The sequence below is a fragment of the Crocodylus siamensis genome, chromosome 2, assembly GCF_052110815.1.
Source record: "Crocodylus siamensis isolate JL-2025a chromosome 2, ASM5211081v1, whole genome shotgun sequence".
Classification (NCBI taxonomy): Eukaryota; Metazoa; Chordata; order Crocodylia; family Crocodylidae; genus Crocodylus; species Crocodylus siamensis.
The window spans coordinates 226,573,983-226,594,793 of record NC_143396.1 but is presented as its reverse complement, the minus strand read 5'-3'; the positions used below and the strand labels follow the sequence as shown (position 1 = coordinate 226,594,793).

General features: G+C 37.5%; 1 protein-coding gene across 5 annotated transcripts in view; it reads right to left on the bottom strand.

Annotated features, from left to right (window-relative positions):
- The window catches only part of PCNX1 (pecanex 1), a 132,883-nt gene that overhangs the window by 57,640 nt on the left and 54,432 nt on the right, over positions 1-20,811 (bottom strand). For 2 of the 5 annotated variants that reach the window (XM_090033256.1, XM_090033258.1), the window contains exons 7-10: positions 18,455-18,587; positions 12,290-12,474; positions 4,749-4,839; positions 2,063-2,120 (exon numbers count right to left, since the gene is read on the bottom strand). In XM_090033256.1, the coding sequence (XP_089889382.1) occupies positions 2,063-2,120; positions 4,749-4,839; positions 12,290-12,474; positions 18,455-18,587 (467 nt within the window). The remainder of the gene's footprint in view (positions 1-2,062; positions 2,121-4,748; positions 4,840-12,289; positions 12,475-18,454; positions 18,588-20,811) is intronic. The other 3 variants (XM_090033260.1, XM_090033259.1, XM_090033257.1) reach the window with 2 other exon arrangements.

The following is a 20,811-nucleotide window of genomic DNA, read 5'->3' as shown; positions in this document are numbered from 1 at the left end:
ATTCATTCCATTCAGGAAGAGCGCATACTCATTACAGAGACTTCCTCAGCCTGACAAAGGGTTTTTAAACCTGAAAGCTTGCTAATTATTTTCCCCCCAACTATTTAAGTTGGTCTAATAAAAGATATCAGATTCACCCAAAGAACCTCTTCTGCCTATGTCCTTAGACCAACATGGCTACAATCTAAACCCTTATTGCTACCTTTGAATTTTTCACTTAAGCTTTGCCTGCCTTTACAGCAACATGTAAATGGCACCAGTAGAGTTGTAGGTAAGAAAGTTTGGTATTTTATTATCCACTTTAGTTTTAACTGAAGCATGAATGTGTCTGCTAAACAAATTATTCCATTTACATTGAAAACTTCAAATTTGAAGACAAGTAAAGTGATGAGACAAGCAAGAGTAATACTTGCTACAAGTTAGGTCTTATTCTGATTTTAAAAGATGGCTACACATTGGCATCTCTCATGTAGTCCATTCTTTTACAAGTACACCCATACTCAATAACTGATTTTAGCAAGACAAAGCAGCCTGTGCACGTATTGATGATCAGATTTATGCACAATGCATTTGACCTCGCTAATCAAGCATTATCCAAAATGTTTCTTATTAAAGATTAAAAGATTAAAGTTTGATAAAAAATGAGTTAAAAAAGCATGAATTACAAAAACTCTCTGCCCAACTAAGTATTTAAGTCTTCTTAAGAGACCAATCAGCATTTTAATGAGATCCCAGTTATTAGCTTACACTGTAAGCTGGAAGAAAATTAATGAAAATTCTCTAGCCATACAAATAGCAAAACAGCACCCAATAGTTGGTGAGAATTCTCTTCTGAAAGGGAAGTTACAGTACTTCTAGCATATACCAATATTGGGTTGAAATGATTATATCACCGATGAAGGACAGTTTCTCACTTTGACCTGGACTTCAAAACGCAACCCTCCCTCCACGTTTGAGTATCACTTGCAGCTTAATAAGTTTCACCATCATTTCACTGCTGTTTGCTTGAGTCAAAGCCCTGGTTATTTGTAGGGTTTGAAAAATACAAGAATGGTGAATCTCTAAAGTAAGTACATAGATATTCTTGGGCAGGTTTATGCATCACACAAAACAGAAAACTGCTGACTTTTTTGCACAGATACTATACGCTGAATGACTGGTTGGGTCTATGCCTTTACACAAGCATGTCACTGCCTATGTTCTAAGCCAGTGGTTCTCAATCGTTTTACACTCAAGGCACCCCTTGACAGATGCAAGGCACCCCTTGGAAAATACTAGTTCCTAGTTTTTACCTGTTTTCTGACTACAGAAAAACAACAGAGCAATTCTTCTGTTGCAAAGAACTCAGAAAGACCACAACAGGTCAGAATGTTTTTTAACAGCATGGATTGCTATTTGATATCTCTGGATTTATTTTTATCTGTTTGTATACCTACCAGTGCTAACACTGAGAGACACCCCACAGCACTCTTGAAAGGACCTCAATGCAACTCAGGGTACCAGGGCACCCTGGTTGAGAACTACTAATTTAAGCTTTTCACAAGAGATCTGATTTGCAGGGGTGTATACACCTTTTTAATCAAGGAAAATATAAATGATTGCATTTACTTTAGGCACTACAGAAGAAAGGCTCAGAAATGTATACCTCCTGTGCTCTTACAGAGCACAGTCCTACATTCTCCAAGTGAGCTCTGAGGTTTCTCAGGAAATCCCTAAAATCTCATATACTGTAAGGTCAAATTACACAAAGTGAAGATCTTCCTAAAGAATCAGTTGCAGATTTTGAAGCGCTACATTATTTGTATGGACATGCACGGCTTCAGAATTCGTTTGTCCAAGTGCACGTGGATAACCATAGCTTTAGAATGTGAGCACGGTGGTGGGATGGTACAGTGGCAGTGAAGACTGCAACAACAAACAAGGGTTTCTTTCCACTTGAGCCAAATTAAAAGGCTGCTTTTTCTAAACTTTAACAATAAGTATGTTGGATCAGTGCTCTAAAAATTTGTTGCTTTTTGCCCATTTGCATGCTTTACATAGGAACAAAATAAAATAAACTTACTAGATCATGTGGGTAAAAGCGAACTGAGGTAGAACTCGATACATGAGAGTCCGTGTCACTATAAGAACAGGGAAAGACTTCATATTATAAAATTAGACTGGATTTCAACACGCCATTCCAGTTTATTAAAACCCCTGATGTTCTATCTTTATTAAATGTAGCATCAATGTTTTAGCATATGAACCTTTTTTTGAAAACGTTCTTAGACTATACTTTTTTATACTAAATGAAAGTAACTGCTTTAAAACGTCTGTCATGTAAACCTAAAATCTTAATCTATGCATTATATTGCAAAGAGCTTGCAAATAACATTATCTTCTATAGTCGAACAATAAAGATGCTCTGCTCATCTAACTCTCCTATTAAAACATCAGGACTTAACTGCAGCTCACCAGAGGTCCCTGGATTGGCTGGTGAGTGTTACCATGAATGAAATCATCCTGTCTTGTGTTGCATAAATTTTGAAACTGAACAGCCCTTGAAAGGAGATGTGTACTACATACCTCTTGGTTAAAGTCTGAACATACTGTATCTGTAGTTAGCTCTCCAGGTAAGAGAAATCTGTGGACTTTTGTTCCTATATTCAACTCTCCCTTATTTCTCCTACAAGCTGCTGCTCATTACTTTATAACTGGGGTAAAATTTTTGAAGCTGAATAAAGTATCTTTGGAGTCTAAGTGAAAGTAACTTCTGAAAATAAAATTGGGGGTTTTGAGGGGCAAAAGGTACCCTTAATTTCCAGTCAGGAATGCAACATTATCCTTCCATTTATGCATATTATGGACAAGGACTGGTTCCATTTGATAGATTCCAATATCAACCCATCGTTTCTTGCAGCAAAGCTAAATCAGCAGCAAGAACATTTTAAAATGTAAGTTTAGCATGTGCTGTTATGTTAGAATTACACAAAGGTTAAAGGAGCTTCTTTCCCTCACCTTGAGTTACAAGATACCTTGATTCTGGATTTTATTTGATGTTCATAGGGTCTTTTAAGAGAAAGCAACAATCTGATTATCCACGTTTTCAGTTTGTGCTGTGACTAGTACAGGCAGCTTCTGAATATTAGTCTTTCTTTATCCCTTATTGTCTAGACAAGCTACAAAATAGTTTATAGTTGACTTAAAATGTAGAATAAGTCATTCTGGCAGAAGAGTCTCTTAAAGAAAGGTTCCCTAGAAGCTGAGAAAACTTGAAAAAACTGTCTCTTAGTAAGAAACACTAGAAGTAGATTTTTCTTTTCTTTTTTTTTTTTGTTTTATTTGCCATTGACTGCAGGTCTAGGCTACTGCTCTAGCAAGGTAGTATCATCAACATAGGTATAATATACTTCCTGTCAGTGAAACAACGGACAAAAAATACACTGTTTCCAAGATTCTCCCTCTGAATTCAGTAGCACCATGAAAGAAGATTGAGGTATTCATAATTTGAGTGATAGCAGGTACTTGGAAGAATACCAGTAATACTTTCCAGTTAACAAACCTACTGTATCTGAACTCACTCTCCACCCTCTTTTACTACAGTTGATGAGATTCTGTCATATGCTAGTCATATATTAACAGTTTTTCAATCTGTTAATTGACTGTAAAATTGCAGAATCCTGTTAATTACCATTACTACTGGATGATGTTTCTACTGTTTATTTTCTGTGCAGAGCAGCTAACCAAAAAAATAATTTACTAATTAATTCACTAATTCAAGAGTCAGAAAATTTACCCTATTTTATGCTTTATACGTGTATGGCGATTTTGGTGCTGTTCAGAGGGAAATGCTTAAAGCCTCTCAGAAGTGAGACTGCTACTACATGCAGAACTCAGAAGGCTAGAGTTAATGCCTCAATTAGATAAAAATCAGTCCATTTTGTTCCCCAGGCAAAACCTACCCTGTCCTTCACAACTGTAAGGAGCCCTATTAGGGAAGTCACTACTCTCAGAACAAGCAAGGGGTAGGGCTAGGATATGGCAGGATCTCACACAAAGGATACAGAGCTGCATGACAAAACTTAGTTCTACAGGCTGTCCCTGCACACTACTTCACAAGTCTCTAGAGCCATTATTACATGAATCCTATGCAGTTACTCCACCCAGTTTTTCTGCATTGAAGTGACTTATTTTTTTTGAAGGCAAAGGGGAAGTGGAAAGAGAGATGAAAGGTGAAGGATGCAGAGTCTCCCCCCAGCCCAAAACATAGCTGCTCAGTCCATAGCCTGGTTATTTGGTCTAGGTATAGGTCAGTCTTTCAGCCTCAGATGCCTTTCACTTATCTACACTTTTCTGGATTATCTACATACTTAAAGGACAAAACAACTAAAAGTTCATTTTGCAATCATAATGGCCAGGAATTTATTTAACAGTTTACATTCTGCACAAGTTGATAGTTAGGGTCCCCCAAAAAGTAAGGTTTCCTACAGGCCACAGAGTAGATTTGTCACACCCTGACTGAGAGCAGTTACTATATATTTGGGTGTCTGTAAGAGACATTTTTCCAATTTTGCAAAAAATTTTCAGCACTAAAGTTATAAATAACATATTTATGGTTTATACATAATCTTGTATATAGACACACACACACACCTTTTACTTGAGGCTTTTTATAACCCATACTAAATGCTCTTTTTACTATTAAATACTTATGACTAAGGTTGCAGATTAGACAAAAATCATCACTATTGACTGGCCTTCACACACACCAGATGTTGGATGCTCTTCTTGCAGCTGGCTCAAAATTCACAAGTGACATGTCGCAGCCCCCTGTCTCGTAGAGTGTAGAACTGAACTTACCTGTTAGAGAAAAGGTCAAGAAAAACATCATATTTCCTTAATTTAAATCACAGGGGCACTGATTTCTATACAATAACATAATAGTGGGCATGATGTAAATGTATACCCCTAACCAACAGGTCAGCATAAACAAAAATTATTAGTACTACTAATAAAAAGAAAAATCAAATAAAGATTAAAGGTTAAAATGCTCAGAATTATCTTTCAATTAGAAGTGATGTCATTTATATCGGTTTACATGATACTTACATGATACATACACTGCCACAAATGCACTGAATTAATTTTATTGGTTATTTTTGTATGCATAATAAACTGTTTTAGAAATATAAGAAAACCCATGTGAGAATAAACCCAGCAGAGGCACCAAGACAGTTTCCTTCACCCCACTCCCTTCAAGGAAATAAAGAGTTGAATTATGTGAAGTGGTAAACAGTGGTGTTTCAAAGAAAAGACACAAGACTGCAGATGATATGACCACGTAGAACTCAAATGAATCACCTATGGATTGGTAACTGGCAACCATAATAAATTAACTATAGCAGAAACTGCACAGGGGGCCAGAACAGAAAGCTCTGAAAGCCAATTTTCTGTTCAAAAAGAAAAAAAATTAGAGAGGAGAAATACAGTTTCTTTGTCAGTTATACATTTGTCCATTTTAGTTTCTGGAAAAAGAAGAGCAGAGATATTTGCAGTGGAGGAATTACCAAAGGTCAGAGAGCAAAAGTGGGATGTTACATTACCGGGAACTACAGGGACACCATTAACTAGGTATCATTAGCCTGAAAAGACATTCTTTTTGAACCAGATAGCTATGGATGAGGTAAAGCCTATTCTTAAATATAAAACAGGTGGAGGGGGGAGTGGCAGCGGAAAAATCAAGCCTGAACAATAAAATCACCTTCCCTGCAGAATACCTATTCTTATTACGATCTTCTCTCAACAAAAGCTTGGATACAAAAAAAGCTATCCCCTACTAGTTTGCTTTGAAGATCACATTCAGGTTATTTCAGTCCAGAGAATGAGAAACGAATTAAGTTGAAATTTTTCCATGGAAAATGTCCTGATAACAGCTCCTTCTGTGCAGTATAGCACATAAAAAGGCAGTGGATACTTGATCTAGAACAGTTGTGATGGTTCATGGATTTAAGGAGCATTTAAAACCAAAAACAGCATTATAAATTCCTTTTAGCTTAGTCTCTTTTGCCTTTACTGATGTTTAGGAGCTCCAGTAAGTAGCTGTTTCTCTTAGGATTATCATAAAGCCTTTTCACTTCCCTCTTCTATGGGCACACTAATACCTGCATGCCTCTTCTGTTTTCTTTTGTTTCTACTGTTACTAGATCTCATACTCCAACTCCTCTTATTCAGGCTAGGTAGTGGGGAAAGAGGACAGAGTTTACAATTGAGACCCCATGGAAAAGTCTAAGGAAGTAAGATGGAAAATACAACTGGATGGTCAACAAAAACTGAAATCAAGAGTGCTTTTTTACCTTCATAAAAGCAACAAAAACTCACCATCTGTTACAGCAGATTTAAGTGCTACTTGTAACAACTGTAGTTACAACTTTTTCATCTAGAAGTATGATTTTCAAGCTACTGACCATTTATGGGAAACGGAAGATAAGGGTATGATCTGGCCATGTGTCCAACACATTTACTCAGGTTGGAAGTTGGATATATACTTTGATTTTGGGACAGCAGAAAGAAGCGGGGGAGGGAGGTTATTCTAGAGTCATAGCCAAAAGCTGACTACATGAAACAGGTAGCTCACCCTCGGTCAAAACTGGTTTTAACCCTTTCACAGCCACTGCCAAAGTGGCTGCTCAACCAAAAGCTGCTGTCAATTTGGCAGTGGCTGAGAGAGGGTTAAAACTGTCAGTGCCTTTTTGGATATTTAAGATCTCAGTTAAGTGCTGAAGGCACTCTGTTGCACAATGTAATATACAATTATGCTACTGGAGCAAAATTTAATTTGAATTAAAGCTCCAGAGAAAAATCTCCTCTATCATAATGGGTTTGCCCCAACTATACTTGTTTCATAATTACGTCAGTACAAAGATGTCAGCAGTTTGAACAAATGCAAACATCACACAACGTGCTTAACATTCTATTCAGAAGACCATTATTCATGATCAATAAAACACATATTACACACAAGTTATCTTTAAAAGGAACAGGTGGGTAAGCTTTAGTAGTTCTGTTGTTGATGCTTTTGCATTGGTGATCAGAGAACCTGTTTAAGAAACTCTGTTTAAAAAACAAATAGAGTCAATCCTGGAAATAGAATGAAAAGTGAATAGTCACCTAATGGGCTTCTCCTTGAAATGAATTTAGATCATGTTTAATATAATGTTTATATTGCAAAGATAAGTTTCCCCTGGACAGCAGAGAACTTTGACATAATAGTACCATCTTGTTAAATGGTTTCTCTCAGGAGAGTTACAAGTACAGAAGAACCTAATATAATAATGCCTCATACTTGGAAATGTGCACCCTTCCCTCACCCCAGTTCCCCTCCAAACCTATCATAATCCAGTAATGCAAATACAGAATATTATAATCAGTTCGAGACCATGACAGGATAATACATTACCTGCAAATACAGATGTGACAAATAATGAAAAAAGACAAAATAGGATATCCTATTTGGATATGAAGTACAAAATGAACTCAAATTTTGCCAAGATGTTGGCAATGCTTCAACACTTCTGCTGAAAATGACTTCCTTTCCTAGTGGAGGTTAACCCACATACAAGAAAAATGTGGCTTTAAGACTCTAGTGTTGGCATATTCTTGGTTAGAGTTTGAAACTCATTTTCCAAAAAACTCTTGAAATTATCTAAAGCAAGGAAGACTACAATACTACAAGAATTGGTTTGAATTAAATGCATTTTCAGCTTTCCTGCTTCTTTAAAAAAAACAAACAAAAAAAACCCCCCAAAAAGGACTCAGTCTTAGCACAATCAGAGCATATGTTCAGAAAGTCCAGGGCAGCTCAGTGATAGATTAAGGTCATGTGATCTTTACAGTGGAATGTAGGAACAATGAGACTGTGGCTATTTTTTTATGTTCCACTACCAAGTTTTCATCAAAAGATGCCAAGTCAGACATAAGTCTACATTTTTATTTTTAGACATGGCTAACTACAAATAAATGTTTAATGTTTACACCTCAATAATACATTTCTTTCTCCCCACCTCTTTCCACAACATTCTCTTTGAAAGTAAAGTTTTTTTTTTTAATTTGTCTTGTCGCATTGAAATAGTTAAAGCATTGAAGGCATGTATGATTTGACAGTGATTTTACAGGCCTGAAATTTTCTGAGGCAAAACTGAAATGAGATTATTTACTCTTGAAAATAAAAGGTCAGGAATTTTTCATTTATACTTTCAAATTCTCATTATGTTCATTTATCAAGTAATGGTTTTAATCAGTATAACAGCAATGATTTGAAGGAAATTATAACAAAAAACAACCCCAAACAAACCAACACCATAAATGTCAGTATTACAGCACACACTAAAATTTGTATTTGTAGGATAAGCACAGACCCAGTAACAGGTGGCTACAGGGAAACAAACAGTAACTGTTTTACCCAAAGGAGGATCTGTGAATCTTGGAGACTTACTGTTTAAAAAAAAATCCAGAACACTTTGACTACTAACAGTTTTCTACCTATTTAGAGAAGCCCTGAAAGTAAAAGGCAGATAACCAATAAGTGATTCTCAGGCACAAATTAAGACTACACCTTCAAACTCAGATGTTAAAGATGATGTGAATACCTGCATTTTTTTGCCCCAATGACCATGGAATATCATGTCACTGTTAAAAGAGAACAGGGCTGGTTTGACTCATCCCAGGAAGAAAAAGTTTCACCAGCCCCCATGGCCCATGCTAGGAAAGGACTTGACACAGATGTCAGGCCAAAAGGTTCCTACCTATTGTCCCAAGAGGTTCCCTTCTAGCGTAACATTCACATTTTCTATTAATTAAACGACAGTTTACCTTGTTCTCAACCTCTCAGGGTTTGGTCTTGCAAAATGTAGATCTGTTGAATGACTTGGACAATCAACCATGTTAGTCTACACCAGTGGTGCCCAACCTTTTCTGCCTAGCAGACCAGATTGGCCAGTGCTTTTGATTTGGTGCAGGTATGGTGGACAACAGCTGGCCGCATGGAAGTGTGTGTGGGGGCAGGGGGGAGAAGGATGAGGAGGGTGCATGCATGACCCAGCCTCTGCCAAAAGGAAGGTGGTCTGGGGATTTGGCAGTGGGGAAATGGCCACCACTTTCCACTGCCAAATTTCTGGACCAATGGGGAACCCTGCAGGCCAGATGCGATGGCTCTGCAGAGTGCATTTAGCCCACAAGCTGGAGGTTGAGCACCTCTGGTCTACACTAGCATCAGAATACATTTGAATATATTAGTTAATACTTTCCTACACCATTTCTTTAAGTCCTAAACAAGACAAAGTAAAAGAAGTCAGTGGAACTGAAAACACTTGTCCTGTGCAAGATTAGATTTTAAGAACACAACACTTGATCTGAGCCCACAAGAAGCATTTTCAAAGGACAACTTACTTTTCTCTTATCCTTATCTGTCACTTGTGAGGTTTATAAATTATTTATCAAAGTTTATAAATTGTGGCAGTGTCACCCAATTAAGGTGGTCCTTTTGACTGCACTGATTTGATTGAAAGATTGGAGGGTTACTACTTTGAGAATAATAAAGAACCTCCATAACAAATAAGGGTGATATTTTCCAAAGGTAGAAGCAGTGATTCAGCACCACTTCTGTCTATCTCCACCCCAAATCCTGCAAATTAATCATTTTATTCTTTTACACATGTCTGAGAACTGATTCAGATTTACGCTTCAGATGAGTTATTAGAAGAGTTTACAGGTAGTATTGAACAGGCTGATCTTCAATAGGACCTTGCAAAAGTAGATCTCAAAAACAAATCCTAAATGTTAGAAATAAGAGAAAAGACATAAAAACTGATTTGCCAAAGGTTACTAAACTCTAGCAGTCTAGAATAAAACCAAATAAGGATGTGCCTAGACCAAAAGACCAGCCCTTTTCCAGGTTAAAAAAAAAAAAAAAAAAATCACCTGGCTGAAATTAAGAACTGTTAACAAGCTTCTCATTCAAGTTCTGAATATTAAGCAATCACTCAAATAATTTAGTACTCTTCCTTAGTAAGCTACTTTACATATACCCTTTGTGACCCTTTGTGTCTGCTTCAGAAAAATCTACATGACATCTACTAGCCAAGACTTCGCCTACTAACCAAAGTGCAAGATACTGATACTGCCAGGCTATGGCCCAAGAGTTGTCACTCCCATTCAAGGCAAATCAGTACTTTTTCCTTGACTGGATTCATTCCGAATTAATACCGTTTGTTTCTGCACTTGTCTTACCTCACGATGTTTTTCTTCTCCCCACCCCTTTTCTATGTTGCCTTCTGTTACTGTCTAACTTTGCATCTTGTGCTACCTCAAACTCCCTCTCCTTAAAAAAAAATCTCTTATTCTGACATAACAGTAAAGAGCCATATTCATTCTTCCACCTCAGACTTGGAGGTTAAGAGACACCCAATAGAAAAAATGTTCTAAATCTGTAACTACCACTAAAGTGAATTAGCTGCATACAAATATTAAAGACTCATCCTGCTATCCCCACTCCCTATGCAGACACCTAACTGAGAAATCAACCTTATCTTTCTCAATATGAAAAAGGAGAGAATACAGGCTGAGCCCACCTTTTGTATCGCATGCAACTAGAAAGAAGTCTGAAGTGCCTCGCTCATCCTATCAATTGCCAAAAGTACAATTATGCTCTCCCGCTTCACCCCACATCCCTTCTAGCTTTCTAACTGTAGAGATGTTCTTAACAAATATACCTTTTCCTCAGTTTTCTAGCTGTTTTAAATGGGGACTCACTTCTCCATATCTTTCCCCAACCTCTATTCATGAGCAGTCTTCCTCTGTTGATTTCATTCTGATGTAACATGCAAAAGTCAAAGTCAACTGGCTAGCCGTCTGGAAACTGCCACAAATTTTAAAGTGGTGGTTTTAAAGTAAATTTTGTAAGAGTGCATTTCCAACTTCTGTAGTTAGTTTTAAAGAGCACTGTTCCAGAAATGCAACCTAATGCTTGCAGTTTTTTTGAACCACACCACAACAACCCACGACTTTCTCTCATCTGCATTGTGTCAAATAAGGTATTGTCCGTTTGTCTCTTAATATTGTAATATTAGTATAATCTAAAACAAATATTATACATTTTGTTTTGGGCTGGCCTATGATTTTATATAACTGCACTCCATCTATGAGACTAGGAGCTCCTAAAAATAATCAGCGGTCAGTTATAAATGTTACTGTTAGAGGTGCTCTTCTTCAATCTCTCAGCTATGGTTTCTGCCTAGCAAAGTAAAAGTCCCAATGTTGATCCTGAAAATCGTAAGCAGCTGTTCAGACACTCTACTTAGGAGGAGGTTAAAGCAAGAATCCCTCTCAAAAACATCTTGGTTTCCATTTCTACCTCTGACTTACTGTATCAGCTTGGGAAAGCCATTTAATGTTACTGTCTCTCAGGTTCCACACCAACGACTATTTTGCTGACCTCCGAACTGTTAAGAGTGCTAGCCAATATTTAAAAAGTGCTTTGAGATCTTCAGAGAAAATGCACTATACGAAGGCACTACAGGCCCACTTATGAAAATGGAATTAAGGGGAAAAAGAAGCATTTCAAACTGTTCAGTTACATAGGTATCTTCTTGATTATAGTCTCAAATGCTTTAGAAGCAGCAGCACAAGAGTCAAATAATTTAAGATTCTACAAGAAAATCTCAAACCACAAATATTAAAGATGTTGTATTTAAGTTATTGAGTTTTTAAAAATATAACCTAAAATAGCGGACATATTTAATTTACTATACTCAGCCCTCCATAACAGGAATGTCCAGTGACTTAATGAAACCTCCATCACCCCCAATGAATAGGAATTCTTTGGCACCTAACAAAAATGCTTTTGGACCTGTAAATTTCAAATGCTCATCCTGGACCAGAATATAATTTCTATCCCTGCAACTCTATGAACACTAGGAAACCACTAGGAGAGACCAAAATGGCTGTCTAGTATTTTCTCATAAATGAAGCTTACATACTAGAACCATCTTACTGTTCAGATCATAAAAGATCCTGCATTATTGGCATTCATTTCAAGCCATTTTAAAATATTTTCCATTTTGCCTTTGCTAAAAATGTAGGCAGATAGATGATGGGGAATACTGAGGAACCAACCAGAAGTATTTCCTTCGAAGAAATGCACCCACATGCTTCTAAAAGGAGATTAAATTTAACTGAATATTATTAGTACATTATTACCCATAAATCTGCTGCATTAAAACTTCCATGTCACCAAGGTTACATAAGGCCTGCATACCAAGTTCATCGTGCAAACTGCTACCGCCTACAGCAGATGCATTGTCATGTGATGCTTCTAAGTGGACACTCCCATTTCTCACCAGCAAGGAGGCGCTAGCGCTGAGCACAGCTGCCTGGGAAGGGGGGCGGGACTGGACTTTGACCTGGGTTGTGGACTGCTGGCCTTGCTGACCATCTTGAAGGCTACGAAAAAACATGGATTGGGGAAACATTACTGGGAAGAATCCAAAAATAGCTAAAAGTGAAATTACATAAATTAACAAAAGGACATAGTTAAGATAAAAAACAGCAAACAAAAGCCATGTGTAATTAGGGTTATGACAACCCAGGAGTTGTCATACCGACAAGTTACCCAAGTCAACTCATTCACAAAGCCCTCCACTGCATCCTTTAATAAAATAAATAAATAAATAAATAAATAAATCAGTCCTGTTACCTTTTAAATTGTCCCTTAGTCCTCCTTCTCCCTCACCAGTCCCCTAAAGATTTGTGCAGTTGTGGATGAAGTAACTAAGTAGCAGAGATCAGTTAACTTTATTTTTTTTAGGTTGAATTTTTCTAAACCAGATTACCTTGGAAGCATTCAACTAGGGCAGTTTGTACCCCAGTACTGCTACAGAGTACTGCATGCCAAGAAACAAGTTTAAAATAAATAAATAAAAATTTCAACCCCATTTTGAATAATTTTATAGCTTAGCTGATGATTGCACCCTTCAAAAGCTTGAATCTGTTTATTTCCTCTTTTATATTCCATTCTCATTCCTGTACTACTCAATAAACAATACTAATTATTCAACAAAAATAGCTTGGAAAGGAGAAAAAGACAGAAAGCAAAGCCAGGAGCATTGCTGATTACAGCAAGTCATAGCTTCTAAGTCTTCTAAAACAAGCCTTTTTAGTGTTAAAGGTGGCAAAATCCCACAAGTGTTTTAAAAAGGTCTTTAATCACATCTACTCTGCGTGTTTTTATTTTCCTTCTGGGCTGGGAAACTATACAGTGCATAATCGTAACATGTAGAATATACTTTTCCTGTGATCAAATATCTTCTTAGAGAGGTCTTGTTATGTTGTATATTCTGAGGTTTCTGTTGTGCAATGCAATATGCCTGACATAACACTGAGTCAAATTATAGTGACAGAATGTATTTAGAGCATCTGCTTTTCAGTTCTCTTTTTACAGGACCACTGGGGGAAAAAGCCACAAGATTATGAACTCAGAACATGTGTTCAGAGAAAGTTAATACAAAATAAAGCAGACATGCACACAAAACATGAAGAAAGCCATCTTGAGAGTCACTATTACTTTATTCTAAGGTATTGGGGTTTCAATGTTACTTCACTGTTTTGCTACTATAGACCAGGCTCTCAGGGAGCTACCTGGCAACAGGGGTGCTTAGGGAGCAAGATTCAAAAGATGCAGTATCCCTTAAGGTGCTTCACCATCTCACTTGAGGATTCTTATCCAGCAGAGATGTGATGCAAACCTGAACAGCTGGTAGTTACTGGAACAATTTTTTCTTCAGTAACATTAAGTTGTTCCTACTCTAGCTATCAGACTATTCTGTCAGACAAAAGCAGCAGCAAACACTATAAGCAGCCACTTGCATGAATATCCAGAAGAGGATTCATCTAATCTATAAAATAATTCTAAGTACAAAAAGCTGTATGAACCATTGCTATTAAAATTACTAAATGTAAATACTCAAATCAAATGTCAGACCCAAATGTGGATACTAAGAACTGCATTAAAGTGTTAGCGTGCACTATGTTTGAGGTGCTGTATTTATTTCTGACAGTTACCAGATAGTGTGGAAACAGTCTAGTGGGCTTGTTTAGCTTTAGTTATGGAACTTTTTTTTTTTTTTTTAATTATGCAACTAGAACATACCTAGTTTAAAAAACAAGTCTCAATTTACTACATAAGATTTAATTTGAAAGCCCTCTGGGGTTCACTAAATGCACAGTTACTCAATGTCACCAGTCTGTGTTAACAGAATATTTGACCAAAGCAGAGGCACCTTTATTAGAAATATAGAAAATATTAAGTAGAATTGAACAGGCCTTTTAAAGATCACCTGTGACAGCTACTGTATTTACTTGAATATAAAAGGACACCCCCCCCAATAATTAGATTCTATATATGAAAAAAAAATGTGTAAATGTTATAATTTCACAGGTATAGAATCTAATTACAGGAGATTTGCCTTGAATTTTCCTGCCACTGCTACAACAGAAAAAATAAATCTAGGGGGTTAGGTTCTTTTGCCCCCAACAATTTCTCCCTCCCTCCTTACTTATTAGACCCCTGCTCTCCCTGAACACATAGAAGAAAGGGGCAAAACTTGCATATAGGCAAATTACCCATAGACTTAGTTCATCTAAGGCACTGTTCCTTTTTTAAACTGCTGCAAGTTTTAGTACAAGTACTCCATAATCACACTTTTAAGTAGCATTTTGGTACTTACTTATCTGCAGTAGAAACTATACTTTTTATTTTTATTTAATAAAATGTTGTTTCCAGGGCCAAATCAGTTCCAAGTTTGCATGTCACTAACACAAGCAGATATCCTACCAGCCAGACTCAGTCTGGGGCTTCAGATACTCTCAGATTCATCACAGGCATCCTATGTGCAAGGCCCAAGCCTGGAGGCTTTGGAGTTCAGATAGGGGCAAGCAAGAGTAGGGGCTAAGTCAAAGGCTGAAGAAACAAGCTAGGGTGAAAGCCCCAAAGCAATCCCACATAACTATGAATTGTGTAGTCGAGAGACCCTTGCATTTAGAAGCATTTGTAGACTTTCACAGGGGTCAGTATGCCTGCAGTGCAACGGAGAGTCCTTCACCCTCCAGCTACACTTGTCATTCAAGGCCAAGATAATGATCATGGCATCTCCCCTACCAGATAAATATATATACAATACAAACTATACATGATATAGTCAAAGCCAAAAGCTCATGATTCATTATACAATTCATTGGGCTGGGGCCCCAGCAGAGTCAACAGCATTTCAAGCCATGGTGACCCAACAGCTAAGCACTGCTCAGTATGTGCATGTACTCCAGGTACTCCATGGCCCCAGAAGGATCCATATGCTAATTAATTACCTGTCCCTACCCCCCCCCACACTCATGACTGAACCAAGTGTTCTTGTCATGAGTCCTGGGATCCTCCAAAACTTTATATGCAGATGGCACAGGACAACCTTATCTGGGCTCCACCTCATGGAGGGTGGGACTACCTAGTCACATGAAACAGGCTGAAAGAGGGGGGCAACAGGGGGATTCTGAGTGAACCACTTGCAGCCCCACTTGGTGATGTTTGTCAGATATTTAAGGCTGGTAAAGAAACAGAAAACATTGGAAATGGGAAAGGGTCCAGCTCAGCTGTAGGAGTGAAGAGGAAGTAAATGTATGCAGTGTAGTGGCTTACCATAACTTGAAAAAGAGAGTCTGTGTTGAAGGGGGATAAGCGCAATGGGCACTACCATGTGTCTCCTTCAAATGGGCTGCACTAACCTATCCCTGTGGTAGGTTCCAATTAGTATGTTTACCCCATATGGGTCACACATTTTATAGTCATGCACAATGTTCGCTACTTTTAATTAACTTTGTAGTTGGTTTCTATTACTGACCACATGCTGCTTTTGGCAGCAGTTTAATGACAGATAATGTATTTAATGAGGTTGCCTTGTATGCGATTATAAGACAAGGGGCTTGTCCCCCCAGTGATGATGGGGGAGGGAAACATCTTTTGTATTTGAGTAAATATGGTAAATTTTATGGTACAGCCAAGACATGAGGAGAAAAAAAGTGTCATTGGTAAGAGTATTAAATTAAAGCAGTTTCAGGGCAACTACAGGTTAACTAATTATGTAAAAGTTTAAAGCAGGAAGCAGTAGAGATGATTAATATTAAGAACTAGACAGAAATTTGTTTATGCTATTAACCTATATAAAGAAATGCTTGGTATGTGCACTGAGTCAATAAAGTCCATTCATAATGGATTAAATCCCCATATGTCTCTACATTTTTCATTACACTCTAGTCTATTCTCTGCGTACATGCATGCACTTTAAATGTCTTTCCTCTCTTCAGTAGGCATACAACTCCCAGTAACACTAAGGTACCCACACAAAGGGAGAATCCATTTTTCAGGATAGTTCTACAGAAATTTAAAGAATTGCTAGTTTGTACAAATTCCACTTGAAATACAAAACACAACCAGCAACCCTCTTCCTGTAAAGTTACGGTCTCGTGTGACAAAGTTTGTGTTTATATCTGGCTCCCAGTCAGCCAAAGACATTTAATAATTGGGGTTCCCATCCAGCATCACAATTATCTTCAGTCATTTGACTTTGCATGTATTTAAGCCTATTTATATTTAGTCATGATGACATGCTTCTTTATAGACATTCAGAGATCTAAGATACTAGATGCAGAGTTGTTTTTTGTTTAGTTTAAACGGGACATCTTTTATAAATAACAAAATGGGATGGGCAAAAATGATGCATGTGGAAGACAATTTACTTGGCCAGAAATTTTCTACTTCTTTTATGTATCCTTTTGTGTTCGTATTATGTGAAGATTACTTTCTTTAAAGTTCAGTTCTCTCAGGAATGCTCACGTTCATCTTTAGGCCATGGAAGATTTAGTGCTTCCATTAGTTCGTGAAATGAGTGTAACCCCGAGTTTTAAGCACTTCAAAGCCTCCCCAATTTGCTCCATGCAGTCCAATGGAGAATCACATTGTCCTCTGGCTGATATGAAATTAATAGTGCTCTGATTAGCCTATATGATCTCTTAAAGACCAAAAGACAGAGTTACTCTTATGCTCAAATCAGAAGAGTAGAGAACACATAGTAACTAAATACAGAGCAGAGTAAACAGAGGTGACTAAAGAGAATGTGGAGTTGCAACCTCTCTCACTAACAAGTTGTTCAAATTTTTTATTTTTTTCAAATAATCAAATATCAGTAAGAAAGATACATTGTTAGATGATGTAAAAACCCTAAAGAAACTAATTAAGTATAACAATATAGAATGCTAGGCAATAAATACTTCACTAACTTATATCCTTTATAAGTCAGAATTCAACCTTTCACCACATACCAATCTGATCTAATTCTAGTAATACAAGCTTCTCTCTGATTAATTAAAATTTATTTTCAACATGGGAAGGAAACATACACATTTCTAAGCAAACCTTCCCTTTTGCCTCAAAAATAGAAAAACAGATGCCTCATGTGAAGGTAGCACCTCATTATTTAATATTTTAGAAACAAGTCTTTGACTGCTTCACTGTTGCCATCATAAAGAGATAACCATTGTTTTTACCTCCATACATGCACCCACCCCTCTTTTAGCTAAAACAATATTAAACATTTCAGCAATGTATTTAGTCAGTTTTTGTACTTTTATATAACTTGACTGCTCCTAATACTAGATGCTTAGAATGTTAGGGGGAATGGTTAAGAATACACCAATATAAACTCCTATATTTCAAGAGTATTTGGCAGCTAAATGGAAGAAGTAATGCAAGTACAGTATATGTATAGTCCACCAAATGTATTGCTGGTGCATATGGAGTGCCACACATAAAAGATTTTATTACATGTAAATTAAAATTGTGCTATTTTATGAGAGACCTTTTTGTCAGGATTGACTGCTGGTCTCTTGTTCAGTGACCTGCCTATACTAAGATTTAGAGCTTTTTCTGGATGACCTGTTTACATTAAGCTTTACTGTTGTAGATACCTACCCCTTTATAGCCTCTGAGAAACAATGACGACACTTTTCCCCCAAAGGGCAAGAGGGAAATAGGAAGAGAAGAATTGATTATTTAACAATATTTTTCTTGCTTGAAAGATTTGACAAAAAAACTAAAATGAAACACTTCTGAGGCATTTTAAGTTTCATTCATTCATTATTATGTGGATGACCTGAAACCAAGGATAACAAGTTAGAGATAAGCTATCCTGGTCCCTTTGAAAACAGTGCTATGTACACATGCACAATTCAACAAACTCACAGTGACATGCAGTGGCAGCCCAAAAAGATTAAGGGTTGGAAGGAAAAAGGAAGAGTTTGTCTGTGAACACCGGTGGGTGTGGGGAAAAGGTGTTTGCTGCATGCATGCTAAATATGGTGGAACATTCAGATACCGTACCTGAGGGGTGATCCGATGAGCAAGGTAGGAGGGGTGGGGTTACTCCCTGCATTGTGCCGGCGCCGGACTGCCTGACGCCTAAATGTGCTGCGTTCACGGCGAAATGTGACAGTCTCCTCACTGGTTTGTACTGCTGCATCAAGACAGACTTTAGGTCAAATAAGAACCCATCCCAGATATGAACACAGCAACTTAAGATGTTTTTCTTTGCCCTGGCCCAAGTTAACGGACTTGACTTGGAGCAATAAAAACAGTTTTTGCATGGTGCTCAGATAACTTGGAGCCTCATATTTTGGCTTAAATAGGAACATAAAGCACAATCTTTATTAGAGACATACATTTACATTGCCTTTACAGATGCACCTTATCATATTCCACCCCCACAATCAAGTAAGTCAGGATTCAAAATTGAAGTAGTAAAACCTATATTCCCTTTGAGTCCTTCCAACTTTACAGGGCAGAGACTTGTAATTTGAAGAGTTTACTCAAAACCAGTTTTATCAGACTGTTTATTAATGCTGCCCAGAATTTTCATGATTAAAAAAAATTGAGGGTTTTTTAAATACAATTTTGCCTGTTCAAGCCAAATTTTCCATGCCAAGAATCTTCTTCTGGCTAATTTTTTTTTGGGTGGAACACTTCAACTAAAACAGTTTGTTTATTTCCAAGAACAAGGATAACGAACTTTTTAAAACAAACTAACAAACAAACAAGCACCAAAATAATCCTTTTAAAAACCCCACCAGTGATCTTATATTTTTAAAAGTTATATTCCCATCATACTTTGGAGCAGGGAATTGGTTTGGCAATGCATTGGTCTTTGTACCACCTTCATGAAAAAATAGCCAAATGTGGTCCACTTATAAGCCTCTGGAGGGGAGGAAATCAGCTAGCACATGTTCAGCAGGCATTTGTTTTTTAGCAGCTAAATTATCTGACAATACTATCTGTAGCAGCACCCTGAATTTAAGGCTGAGCAGGACTGTTTCTTCAAGTGCAGCTCTGTATTGATGCATTTTGATGCTCTCAAATAGGGCCCAGACCATGGGCAGGAGGAAGCTGTCCTATTTAAATATAAAATTGATGAAAGCAGGAGTGGATAAGCATGAGAAGGAAAAAGGCTAGGCAAAGACTTGGAAGTGAAGTGAAAAAACATCCAAGGAGGAGTCAAGCATGCAAGGGAAGAAAGTGACCAGCAATCTGGAGGGGTGTGCCCAGGATTTGCTGTGGAAAGAAATGAATGAGAAACCTGAGCAGTGGCTACAGCTATATCAAGGAGCAAAAGGGAAGAAAAGACAGGACTTGAGCCCAGAGTTTTTACAGGACTCAAATGAAAGAATCACAGGAAGAAATCACGAACTGCCACAAAACACATTTCCCTCCAGAGCTTGGAATGAACCCAAGATTCCCGAGTCTCATCATTCTTTTGCTGCCAAATAGCCATGAAACCCACCACCAAAGCGTCTCATCCACCTCCAGTGATAGGAAAACAACCAATGATTGCTCTAGGTTACTCCACTTAAGTGGCAGAGTTTGAGCAGTGAAACTAGATGTTCCAATAACATAAATGAACCATATGGTGTAAATTAAATGCCAAATAATGGAATTTGTTTGAAGCCTACTTTTTAAAAGCTTATGAACCTTTATGAAAGAGTTGCATTAAAAGAATTCTAAGGTTGCAAAATCAACCTCAAAAAATGCCAGAATGCAGGTAGTCTTTGGCACCTTAATTTTGTCCATTTGGTGCAAATACACTAACACAACTATATTTTACACAAGAACCCCATTTTCATTCAGTGCACAAGATAGATGGTACTCACTCAATGACTATTTCAATACTGTTTCTTCTGCTTTTCAGTGCATTTCATGCCTTATTTACTACATATTATTTAAAATTATTCTGCTTTGAGAACAGAATTATTAAAATTCTCATAGATTCTTCTATGGAACTCATGACTAGTATTTGTCAAGCGCTGAGGTACTAGTGAACGCACTTCAAAACACCTCTTGGAGATGAGGTTGTATTATCTCATAATTTTGAAGAGACATTAAGACACAGAAAGGTCAAAACCATCCACTGACTTCAGGTACCCAATCTGAGATGCCTAGAACTTTGCATTTTCAGAGCAAAGAATGCTCTGGATATGCACCGTGTTGCATATGACACATTCTAATCCCAGCTCCCAATGCCTTCAGTTAGAGATGAATCATTTTTTGCTAAATCAAACCTCAGGTTTTCAAGTCAGACACTCAAGAAAACGAGTAATAACCTACAAAGCAACTTGACTAGCCTCACATAACAGCTCTGCAGCCAGGGCAGCATTCACATCCAGTTCTCTAGAGCCATATTCCCTTCC